Source organism: Montipora foliosa, chromosome 10, assembly GCF_036669935.1.
Source record: "Montipora foliosa isolate CH-2021 chromosome 10, ASM3666993v2, whole genome shotgun sequence".
In the NCBI taxonomy this organism is placed as follows: Eukaryota; Metazoa; Cnidaria; class Anthozoa; order Scleractinia; family Acroporidae; genus Montipora; species Montipora foliosa.
Window position 1 is genome coordinate 30068734 of NC_090878.1, and position 13132 is coordinate 30081865.

The 13132-nt window shown below is 39.2% G+C and overlaps 1 protein-coding gene across 2 annotated transcripts in view; it reads right to left on the minus strand.

The window, feature by feature from the left end:
• Window positions 1–13132, minus strand: part of LOC137973439 (very low-density lipoprotein receptor-like) — a 32030-nt gene extending 18898 nt beyond the window's left edge. Inside the window, exons 1-5 of one of the 2 annotated variants that reach the window (XM_068820243.1) lie at window positions 11384–13132; window positions 10758–10871; window positions 2355–2489; window positions 1184–1312; window positions 331–438 (exon numbers count right to left, since the gene is read on the minus strand). In XM_068820243.1, coding sequence (XP_068676344.1) covers window positions 331–438; window positions 1184–1312; window positions 2355–2489; window positions 10758–10871; window positions 11384–11522 — 625 coding nt within the window. In that variant the 5' untranslated portion in view covers window positions 11523–13132. The remainder of the gene's footprint in view (window positions 1–330; window positions 439–1183; window positions 1313–2354; window positions 2490–10757; window positions 10872–11383) is intronic. The other variant, XM_068820244.1, reaches the window with a different exon arrangement.

Consider the following 13132-nt stretch of genomic DNA (forward strand, 5'->3'; position numbering starts at 1 on the left):
TTTTGTTAACATGGACAAAATCAGGAAAGGAAGTGATCTACGGAAAGAAAATGGGGCTCACCGAGTATTCAAGTGTTTACCTTCGTGCTCTGCGATGCATGACGTGTGCGTGACAAGCGCGAAAAAATGCGTAGTAGCAATGGGCACGAACGTCCTTAAAAATATAGTTTGAGCTATCTTAAGCTCCCTGCTTTTCGTTTGGTTTTTGGGGAGAGAGGAAAACTGGAGAACCCGTATTAGATCACCTCAATGAAAACCATTGTTTGCAGCAACCTCGTTCCCAGGCTGGGAGAGGTCCTGGGAACGAGGTTGTGTTTGGAGACAACTTACGACAATTCCGTTCATCGCTTCTGTCACCGCAGTCATCTTCTAAATCACAGACAAATTCTGCATCGATGCATCTGCCGTTTGCACAACGAAATTCCATTGATTTACACGCTGTAAAAAAAAAGGAAAAAGCACTGTCTGAAAACACCGCAACCTTTAAATAGTATCTTTGACCTGTACACTCGAACGGTACACTTGGAGAAGCTGCATTGCGTTTTTCACCGTTTAATCTCAACTAAACTTGCAGCTTTTTGACTCACTTACAGTTCAAAGGCTCCCCTCAACTCCCACTTAACAGTTCTCGTACGCGTCATTGTCCATATATGGTACAACTACTCGGGCCTCCCCTCCGGGATGGGGTAGGGGTAGGCCCACAAAGTGTCGCTTATCTTTTCCGAGAAGCTGTTGAGATACATGTAATCTATACGCAGGAGAGTGATGAAATGCTAAATTCCGAACAGAACATAAAGTCCCTGATTTTAGTCCATCGCAAAGTGTAACTATTACTCAAAAAGACACTCAACCGAAAATAGCTCTGCGGAATTGCGTTGAACCCAAGCCAAAGACCATTCCACTGGCCAGTCCAAGACATTCAAATAAGCCAATCAGAACCCAGGGCAAAACATCATGTCAGCGTAAATGCGGGAAAATGCGTGCAACCAAGAAACTCAAGTTTGTATTTTTGATTGGCTTCCACGGCAAGATTACAATTCTCACCAATTACTGATCGCAGAGACTTGCTCTCCCCTCTCCCCAGCCGCGTATCGCTCTTGATCACGTGACTAACCACAAAAACAGAAAAAATACTCACAAGTCAAGAGACAAATGCTTCAAGCGACTGAAAAAGAAGACTTACTGTGGAAGCAGTTCTGTTCGTCACTGTTATCGCTGCAGTCATCTTCCCCATCGCATCTCAAACGCTTATCAATGCAATGACCATTGGAACACATGAAGTCGGAAGAGCTGCATGTCAGCGAAACAGGTGCTGTAGAAGTGATAAAACCAATAAAATTCGCAAAAATTGAAAAACTACTCCTAACGATGAAAACGACAATTCATAATCCTTCTTCCATCAAAGAACGACCATCTTCAGTTGAACCAGGTTTTTATTGACCATGGAGTTATCGGAAGCAAGGAAGGAATCAGAAGCCACCCGAGACTTTAACGAATTTGCACTATCCGATCGGAATCGGTTCGGAACCGCTCGAATTTTTGCCTACTGTCCAAGATTAACGTTCGCATATATATGCCTTCACCACAAGGAATCTACTTTGAGACACTCGCTCGCTTGTGAAAATTACCCAGTTTTCGATAAACAGAAATCGGTCGATTATCTGCAGCTTAATTAATGTACAAAACCTCAAGTCTTAAATAGCTGTATGACTAAGTTGACGAGAAATTAAGAGCAAAGCATGCAGGAAACAATGCACAAAATACTACGGACCTTTAGATTCTAGTACGAGGACGAGAACAAGTACAAGATTTGACTGCCTGCTTTTAGCGAAAATTTATAACCCGTACGATTAATCTTACTCTTTGACCGCAGTATAGGTTGCTCAGTTATTCTTATTGCTGGTAACGGAGCCTTTTTGCTCATTGAAAAATGCCAAAACTGCTACCGTGTTGTTGACTTGTTTTGACGCGACAACATTTTTGCAAAACCTCGTACTAAAATGCATGACGACGGTATCACGTTTTTCTCGCCAAAATGACGCTGGTTTGCGCACAGTCACTGTTGTTCTTTAGGGAGCTTAAGCAAGGGCGCTTTTGAGACACGGACGGCAACCGGAAGAGAACATTTCGCGTTCCAGGACCGTGGCGTCTCCCAGATTTTTATACTAATCATTTCTAATTGAGAAAAGATACTTAGCAATGTAAAGGTGGTTGTGTGAAGACCAGTTAAAAGGGAAAACAACGCACTTCCGGTTGCCGTGGGTGTCTCAAAAACGCGGGTGCTTAAGCTTCCTTTTGAGAAAATCTCGAAATCGTAGTCGTTCTCGTCTTAGAATCTAAAGTTCTCTACTTACAACATCGAGGTCCACTGTCCGTTGCCTCATCGCTGTTATCTCCGCAATCGTTAGCACCATCGCAAACGTCAATTCTCAAAACACACCGGCCGTTGGCGCACTTGAATCTGTCCGTCTCGTTACACAATCGGGCCCCTAAAATGAAAGATGGGCTCATCAGTCACGAACATCGAGAGAACAAGGCCAGTCTTGCCATAAGTCCAAAAACCTACAACTCCCCTTATTAAACCCTTCGACGGCTATCTTGGCTGGAAGGCAAACACGGCTAAATATGGGATTTTGGCCAACTTTGAACCACTGTTGCCCCACTAAAAAGGGACGGATTTCCACAGTGAAAGTGTCTTTTAAAAGACCTTTACACTGAGATTATTTTCATGAAATATAAAAGAACAGATTCAGCCTACAACGACCATAAATGAATTTTTAACATTTCATACAAAACCCATCTAAAATCATTTACGGAAAATTGCCACGAAATTAGAAGCAACATGAGAAGATATATTATTCGAATTTACGGACGTCATATATACCTTCCTTCAAGGCCGGGACACACTAGGCGATAAGTCGCTGCAACACGTCGCGGGGACAAGTCGCCGCAAGCGTTGTCGCATCGTGTGTACACTTCCGGCAACAAGTCGCCGCGACAAAATATAAATGAACCAATGAGAGAGCGTCATATGGTCAGCCATATTGAATTAGAAAACTAGTTCACATTCCCCCTCATACGAGATCACTGCGTGTGCTCCGAACAGGCGTCGTGTCGCAGCGACTTGTTTTGCAAATAGTACACATGGAGCAATTTGTCGCAGAGACATGTCGCCTAGTGTGTCCCGGCCTTAATGGCCTTATTTTCTGTTGACTGAATGATATCAGTAAAACTATTTAAAGTAATGGCAAAAGTTGGAAATCTGTCTCTTTTTAGCGGCGCTACAGCGTTTCAAAGTCGGCCAAAATACCATACATTTACTGTACATTTAGCCGTGTTTAGTAGCGAGTAGCGAAAAGCGTGACGCTTTCTTTCGTTTCATTCCCAAATAAATATTTCTTCAACTTGCATTTGTTAACTTTATTATTGCCTTTTCTGTCCGACTTGTTGAGCGATACTAAATCAATTAGATCCTTCGCCCGCAAGGGCCACGGGTCAATAGCCCATTCGGCTTGGCCTCATGGGCTACTGACCGGTAGTCCTTGCGGGCTAAGGGTCTAATTGTTAAATAGCCTTGAGTTGTTCTCATAACACTCCTCCCTTTGCAAAATCGTTCGAAAAACTGGTCGTTTCTCGTTTCTTGAAGGTTTTCTCGAAAATCATTTACATAAAGCTTTCGAAAAAAGCACAGTCCGACAGCCACTAAACTGGGGCTAAAAAAGTTCATCAAGAAATCCAAGTTTACTTGAATAACGCTGCGCTTCACAAACTACAAATATCCAAAAATGTCAAGTTTTGGGCTCTAAAAAAATTGTGTCTTATTTGGCTATTTTTTTGACATATGAACATGGTAAAAGACTAGTGGAGCATTCTGTTTGTGCGTGTCTGTCACTTGCATTTGCACTTTCTCACTGCACAAGTTTAATATGCGTAAATGACGTTGCTCGGGCAAAAACAAATGCCTCCTTTCTCACCAGAAGTCACTCTATTACCCATTTGCAGAATATCTTAACAGCTGCAAGCGTTCCCATGGAATTTCCTTGCAAAACCGAGGAAGAGGGTTTCGGCTGCGCGAAAAATGGTGCGAGAACCAATTAACCGTGCGTGCCTCACGACTGCTCCTAGTATCGGAGGTTTTAAAGGAGATGACTCCGACAAACTGCTTATTATCTTTGAACAGGTTTGCCTTCGGGCTTTCATGCAAGTCTTTAGGAAAACGTTCAAAAGCCTGACAAGCAACTGGAGCGTTAACTCCAATACTTCCAATAAATCTCAATTTAATCTGAATTTCACTGCGTTTTTCATTCTTTCAGCTGTCCCTTTGGAAAGAAACATTCGAGCAAAAAGAACAAGTAAAAACGAATACTGACTATTTTGTCAATAACGTTCAATCGTTTGCAAAGACGAGCCAAACAAATAAATAAACAAACAGCCAGCCAGTTTCCTATATTGGCTGCAGCTTCGCGAGATAAGTGGCCCACTCACGACCCATCATTCAACTGGGATTAGAGAGCGTTCCGAACAATGGCGTTTACTTGGAACAATCACGATAGCTTTCCGGAGATCAAACTGCCCGTGACTTTGGAGGTTACATCCAAGTGGTATTCGTGCAGACTTTCATGTATTGAAGTTTGAAAACAAAATTCCATTAAAAAGTAGGCTCGAGTGATTCGCTAGTGTGCGTGGTTCAAACGCGCGGATGGTCGAAAGGAATGCCATGTTAAATGAGTAAAGATATGCTTGCAAGTTTTCAAAATAAATAGTTTAAAATATCGCGACCCGGGGGTTGGAGCTGTCCTTTACATGTACCAATAAAAACCAATGGTATTTAGAAGTAATCGACAGTATATGTAGACTGAAGTTAACACTAGAGATAATAACAAGTGTTGGCGAACGATAAACAAAATTCTCCGAATTCCACCCACAGGGGGTTATCAAAAAATGTCAACTTTAAAAGTAAAGGATAGCCTGAGAGGATAGCAAGCATGAAGAGAGAATAATTCTAAGAAACAAAAACAATAGCGAACTAATAACAAAATTGTCTGAATTCTGCCCACAGGAGGTTATAAAAAAAATTTCAACGTTTAAAATAAAGATAACAAACCACGAAGGGAGCAGGACTGTCATTAAACACATTAAAAATACCATCACTGCATTCTATCTACAACTTTCACAACTGACCATTCAGGCCAACATCCTGAAATATAGAGTTTGCAGACTACAGACTGTAGTCTCAAAGGCACCCAACGATCAAATTAAGCCAAAAGCCTTTGAGAGACGTTTCTAGGCTCCTTGTCATGTATTAAGTCTGTCTAAAGAGATGTTTTTATCACCTAGAGGAATGTGATCTGTTCGGATATCTTCGCTGAAAATTGAAGTGTCCGATAACTTTAGGGAATGATTTCTTCATTTCAGAAATTTCTAGCTGAACGTTGCGTTTTAATTTAAAAGGACTTCCAACCGAACCATTTTGCTCATCCGAAACCGCTAGGTGACCTTTTTAAGTGCCAAAATAATTAAGGGACTACTTTTCCCTGGTTGCAAATCTTTTAGGTGAGGTTTTAGTAAAGAAATCTGTAGCTGTCTGGCAACGTAGAACCGAAATTCTCAGAACAGGTTAACTCTCCCAAACACATATTTCACCGAGGATTATCGTTGGGTGCTCCTGTGGTCTGGCAGCTTTGAAATCTGAAAATGCATAAGCTGTTGTTTTTCCTTAACCCAGCTAATCAGCAGACTACCGTGAAAGCCTATCAACACCCCTGCTGGCATGCAAGAGTGAAGTCTTGGAATCCTGAATGACTCTACCGTTTGGCTTGCATACAACAAACGATTACTCAACAACACAGGGGGATTTTATATCACACTGCAATGCTAAACAATGTTTTAAAATCATAAATTAAACCCGACCAAATGTTAGGCCATTTATCGTTATTGTTGTATGGAATGTATTTCATTTTAAGGCTTTTCTTTTTCCCTTTTTCTTTCTCTTCTATGGATGACCCATTCATTGTCATCATTCTTAATAGGTTCATCCTATTTATAGCCACCAACTGCTTGCCAATGTATGATTGGAGTACCTGAGTGAAAAATATGCAAGTCAAACCAAGGGCAAATACTGCACATGTTTCTGCAGGTCTTGCACGAATGGATAAAACAATTATTATCTCATTATGGACTTCAAAAAAGCCCCAACTATTTCCGAATGCAATAATAATATTTGTCTACATTTTATTTCAAGAAACACTTACACAGAGACAACTTCTGTTGGCAGAAGAAACTGAGAGCATAAGAAATTATACAAGAATGCCACACCCTACACACTTTCACTGTCTGTTCCATATTCCCAAATGTTGGGCTAGCAGGCAACAAATAGTGAAAGTCCTTTAGTGGGCCTACATGTAATAACATGTATGTTAACAAAAAACAGCGAAATAAAGGCTTTTCATTACACACTGTACTAGCTTTAACCTTATGTTCCTTGTGTGAGTAACTTGCGTGTTACTTGCTCATGACTATTATGGACTTGATTCTACTGGTACAAACAGGTGTGCAACATGCATGCAACTTGTGATTACTGTCACATTTTGCTGTAAGTTTAGTTGAAATGACTTTGTACCAATAGGAATTTCTTAATTTCAAAGCTTCAGTCATGTAGGTTGTCATGAGACTTGGGACCACAAAATGATGTCACCACCTGTTTACACTTGGCCTGCCATCAGTCATGACTCAAAATAGAAGCCCACAAAACATCCTCGTTTTAATTAAATAAATTATACATTAGAAAAACTCATATGTCAAATTTAAGTTTCATTCAATGTCTCTGTATAATATTTCTCAATGCTAAGGAAATAAATTTATTAATTATGCCCGATCTATTACATAAAAGCGAGTACAGTATTTTCTGAAATGCACATCAAATTAGCTATTGACAATATCAAGTTGTAAAATGTAATGATCTAACAAACGAGACGTTTCTTGTTCCAAATTAAAGCATATAACCTGCAAGATACAAGTGGTTTTAGTCATATCTATTTTAAACTACAAGTTCTATTTTATTGGTATTTTGCATTATAATAATATCGGTGCAAAAGATTTCTGCCAACGCAGCGCAGATTAATAAGTCTTCTGGATTACTGAATTATAATGTAAAGACACAGCTTGTTCTTGGAGAATGAATTTCGTATTTGCAGAGTTTGGAACTAATTCCTGTGGTAGAATTTGTGAAGGAATGATTGCTTGTACGGTAGTAGACCAAATACAATTTGCAAAAAGTTGTTACAATGAGCTTAGCCTACAAAGTACAGTTATTTTTCATTTAAAGACTGAGTGCTTGAATTTACACATTTTGTCTTTTCTCTGACAATGTGTTCCTTTCAGAAAATATGATTTTTTTTCCCAGAAGAGCATCAACAATGAGATGTAAATAGCAGTTGGTCCGATGATTTTGTTCAATTTGGGCAGGGCTTGCCTTCTGCTTTAATTGTATTTTTCCACACATGAAAATTAATGACAGTTTTTAAGTTCTAAAGAAAGTTTCCCCCTACTATTACAAGAAAATAACATAAACAGACTAAAATTAACTAATTTCCATCAGTATTTAAATATTCAAGAGATCCTCTTTGATGGATTCTGTGGATTTACAAATTTACATAACTTTTACAAAAAGAAATAACTTATAAAGTGCATTTCAAAGTGACCTAAACTAACAATTTAAGTCAAACACTGTATTTTCACCAAGAATACAGCTCTTAATTAATCTGCATTACTTCACAAGAAAAAGACGAAGAACTCCCATACTTAAAGTGAAACTGGACGATGTAAACTGGTCAGTAAAGAAGTATTCCATGGCTATCATTGGCTACGCAAATTGAACTATATACAGATACATGTACTGTAGGAGTAAGTTTGGGTTGTATCTCCCTTAAAATAGTGTTAAGGTGACCATTCAGTAAGAGAAAACATGAAAATTATAAAGGGCCCAGTAAAATTGTCCTCTCTGTACTCAAGAAATTTGTTTAAAACAGGGAAACTTATTTTCAATTTTAATCAACATCAAACATATTTCAACAGACTTGCATTAAAGGACCCTATTCACCCAATTTACATTGCACGCCCACAACTCAGTCGCCCTTTTTGGTGCAACCGAAAACTCTGAATTCAGTAACTGTGAAAGTAATCTGTTTCCATCGGACATCAAATGAACTATATAATTCTGTTTTCTATGGAAAAATAAGCTATGTTTATTAAAATTTCATTTTCTATGATTATTTACCTATGACTTGCTCTTTGCGACATGTTATCGAGTGGAAATGGAAAGCGTTGTTGGGGTGAAAGTGGCTTCTCTTGGAGTGAAGGTAAAGGTAAAGGTACACGGTATTTAACGTCGGAAGTTCCTTTACTCTCTAACGAGTATTCTCCCAGGAAGCCGACGGTGCACTCATTTTACCCCCCTCTTTCCATCAGTGCTCCGTTTTAAGGGTATTTAAAGCTACTTAGGCTACACTGAAAGGAAAGAAGTCGAAACAAGGATGTGAGATCCAGGGATCGAACTCGGGACCTCTTGCATCAAGGCCGCGCACTAACCGACTGTGCTATCCTTGGAGTGGCAGTGAGGAGTAGGCCACAATCATTGAATTGTGATTCCTCGGAGAACCAGAGAGCGATTAACAGTTACAATGATCGGAATCAATGTATTATCATTTCCAGAAAAGTGGAAAAATAATTTCTTGGACTACATTGCAAGGAATCACGAAGAGCAAATTCACTGTCAGATTGATGATTATGGTTCAAATTATGTTATGTGTGCGTATCTTCCGCTCAAGCTGACAGCACTGAACACAGGCGAACATTTGAATAGTGATCCCTATCACAATCTGTAAAAACCTTCATCTTTTTCGCTGTTCATTTCATTCTTTCACCAATAATAACACTGCGTATTGTGGAACTGAGCAAGCTTGCCTGTGACATATTTTGATTTTTGATATGGAAAGTAAAAACTGTGGAGGTCAGCTTGTGCTAATATATACGGGAGGCAGAAATTTTTGTTTGATTTAACACCCGTTTAAAGATTTGGTAAACTTGAAAACGAAGAAATTCTGGGGACGTAGAATAAGAGCATTTCATCTTATGCTACAAGTGTGTATTTCGTGCGTGACTAATGAAACCATCTTTAGTTTACTTTTACTGAGACTCGGTACTGCTTATCATTTCTTACAAAGGACTGCACAAGCAACAAATTTTAACTAAATTAAACTCTCTCTCCTTGTTTTCATCGTCAACTGCTTGGGTAGCAAAGAAATATAGGTAACGCCAATAAAAATATCTTGCACTGGCTCATGATTATTTTTGGCTTGGTCAAATCCCAAGAGTAATACATCACCAAAACTCCCATATGTCAACAAAAACATGGGCGTGGGTTGACTAGGGTGATTTAATTTATTATTGCTCGTTGTGCAAAGTTTTTGAGTCATAATTCGTTAATATGTTAATGTACAGAAGATACATGTATATAGCATATTTATCCATCACCAAGTAAAACTTTATTGAGCGACAATAACCAGAAATAGAAGTTAACAATAATTACCAAACAAAATTCTCTTACCTTTTAAGGAATTTTGCATTAATAAATTAAGATGAAATCTTACCAGCATACTCCCACTCATTCTAAAATTTGAAATTTGTTGTCAAAGAAACAGATTTGAGCATTGATATATTTGGAAAAGAAAGCAAATTTCATGTCATCAAACACGAACACTTCGAAAAATCCTTGATTGCAAACAACAAAGTTATGTGAAAAGGCCAATCTCTCTACACCGTCAACATGTTTCCGAAGGCAATTACATGTACCTAAACAAACAAGTCCAACACAGTTTAAACTTGTTTGAAGTATCCCTTTTGTCAAGATCAAATTCTCAAATTAGTCGTCCATAAAACGTGGATCTTCTTTTTTTTTAACTCGAATATCAAATGAAGCCTTAATCGTTTGCGTTGCTTAGTGAAATGGAAATTTTTCGGCGAAGACTGTCTTCATCCAATCGGAAAACGCCAAATCGACACACCTACGTACTTCCCCTAAAACAGTGTTCTGACCGTAAACCGAAGAAAACGTCACCAAGAATTATGAACTATTTCCCTTTCTCCGAAAAATAAAGCATCGATCTCGATTTTCATAGATTGAGTGAGAAACGAAAAAACGCTTTCCTCTCATCTCGGCAGCTTTACAATTTAAAACAAATAAAATCCGGTTTGTATTAAAAGTACCTTCCGAATCATCGCTTTAACTCCATCTCTAAGGAAGTTGCAAAAATGTCGATGAATTCGGTTCATTACAAATTTGTGAGGGAATATTACAGTCTTTTTTCTACCAGCACAAGTTAATGTTGATGAAATACTTCCAGTCTCCTCTGACAAAGATACGGAAAATCAGGCGTACAGACGGACGTTATTTTATGACGCACAAGGATATGCTTTGTTGTTTGCATTTGAATTTCAACGAGTTTTATTTAAAAGACGATAGCAAAAGAACTAGTTAAGTTTCTCGCAGAGTTTAGCATTTTGTTGGAGATCTGAGAATTGTACACCAATGCTTCACCTATAAAAGCAAAAGGGTGTTGATTGCGTTCTACTTTCAGACATTTCCGTCGAGTAACGAGCCAAGGTTTAAATTGGATTTAGCGCATAGCGGAAAGTTTGTATCTCACGGAAACGTCGTCAGTGGAGCATGGATGAAACTCAAGGCTTAAACTTAAACTTACCGCATCCAATTTCGTCGGAATTGTCCATACAGTCATTTAGACCATCGCATCTCCAACTTGAAAAAATACATCGCTGGTTTGCACATTTAAACTGATCTGAACGGCAGGAAAAACCTAGCAACGCAAAAACAGGTACGAAATGATAACCTAACGAGCAAGAATTTAGCACAAATTTCACCCGCTTTTTCGCTTTTAAATTAAGAACACAAGAATCCGTGAAACGAAGACACCCAAACAGCGTTAAATTACACCGAACTTTCGATCTCTCAACGAATGGAGGGTGTGTACGGGGGAGCGGTATGCGAGACCGACTTACGAGCGTCATGGCGTAAAATATTCATAGTAGCAGCTTCACTACAAACACAGACCCAAGAATTCGGGTTGGAAAAACTTTTGTTGCATCGTCTATCCTCGACAAATTTGTAAAAAAAATCAATACTTTGCCATCGTGAAACTAAAAGCGGTCAAATCTATACAGTTTTGGCGAAAGAAGGTCTAGGTGTCAGTCAGGTGTGTGACAAAGGCGGCGGCTTCGACAGATGGTAGTTGTAAATCAACTTTGTATTTTGAGCCGGTATCGCGAAAAAACCGCCGTAAAAACGTAGTCTAGAAAGTAGAAAACGTACCTGTCACTGAAGCTATACTTTGAAGATGTGAAAATACACAAAAAGCTACAGCGAAGCGGAGCGAATGGGCCCCGAATGCCATGTTTGACCGTCTCTGAGGTTTTGGGCGAAGAGATGAGTGAATGTGGTCTATTTGCATTTTTGTCGGCCGATCATCACGCCACTTGACGTCATAGCGCGCCACGGCCAGTACTTAACATGGAATGCCGGAATGATGGAATGCCGGAACGGCGGAACGCCGGAATACTTAAAAAAAGAATGCCAGAATACTTAAACATGGAACACCAGCATACTTAAAAAAAGAACGCCAGAATACTTAAACACGGAACAGTTGTGAAAATTCTGACAGGTGAACTCGATCGCGACTCCGCGAGAGGATTAAAAGTCATTTTCACAGTTCAAATAACATATTCTGATCGTCCGACGCTGAAATATACAATCTTCCTCGAGTATTTCACTTTTACTACTGCGATTTTTCTTCCAAGAAGCATTTTCCAACCCGTGAAAGGTCGTTTAAGTACAGTTGCCTCTCGCGGGTAAACAAGTGGAGAATACTAGAGCACTCGAAGCCACGTGGTCAACACCGCCATGGAATTATCGGCTGATCAGCATCGCATGTTCTGTGTCGCATCTGTTCTTTTTACCTTCTCTGAAAAAATGTGTTGCTGTACTATTGGCTGCGACAAACTCTCTGATTTTATTGACTGAAGCTTCTGATCAGCTAACACATACGCAAAAACTGAAACAAGTTCACGTGGAGGAAGGAAACTCGGTTTAGAAACGAAAATGAATGTGAAAATTAATCCATTTCGTTGATGAGGTTCGCATGAGGTTGATCATACTTTCCGGTTTGAAATGATTTTCAAGGAGATACATATCCTAATATCGAAAGCTGGACGTCGAGATAGCGAGAAAAACAAAATCTTAAAAAAACAAATGTTGCATTAAGCTGTTACAGGAGCTCATGGTTTCCTGGCTGTTAGCAGCTTTTTCGGAGTAGGCTTGAAGTTTTCAGAACTTTTTCATTAAATTGGTTTCATTGATGATGACTGAAGTATGCAGAAAATATGGTATACGATCAAGTATGGAATAATTACGTAATCAAGGAAGGAAAACAAAAGGAACTTTATTTAAGTGTCCAGTCGTTCTGGCGCTGGAGCATCAAATTGAGGACACTGTAAACTGAAATTAACAATTAACGCAAATCAAGTCAAATGTTGGTTTTTGAGGACAGGGGAAACCGGAGTACCCGGAGAAAACCTCTCGGTGCAGAGTAGAGAAACAACAAACTCAACCCACATATGACGCCGAGTCTGGGAATCGAACCCGCGCCACATTTGCGAGTGCTCTCACCACTGCGTGGCAGGAGTTGTTCTTTTTGAACAAATAATTAATATTAAAAGCGAATTGATGAATATGTAAATGCAACGAAAGGAATAAAGATTCGAGATATTTAGACTCGAAGCTCTTATTTTTCTTCTGTGAGAAGAAACAAAGGTCAACTTTTATTTCAAAGGACGAATAACACGCTCGTTGCCAAAGTTCGAAACTGGGAGAACTGATTCTAGAGGAGGTCGAATTACAAAGTATAGAATAGCTCGTTCCAATTTGTACTGTTTTAAAACAAACGATAATGAAAAGGCGTTTCACATTCGAAGTAATTTCGAATTGGAGGCTGAATCGAATTTAAAAAGATATTATAGTGGACTGAGGAGCGTATTTGCAATAAAGACTGAAGAGGAAGGGAGG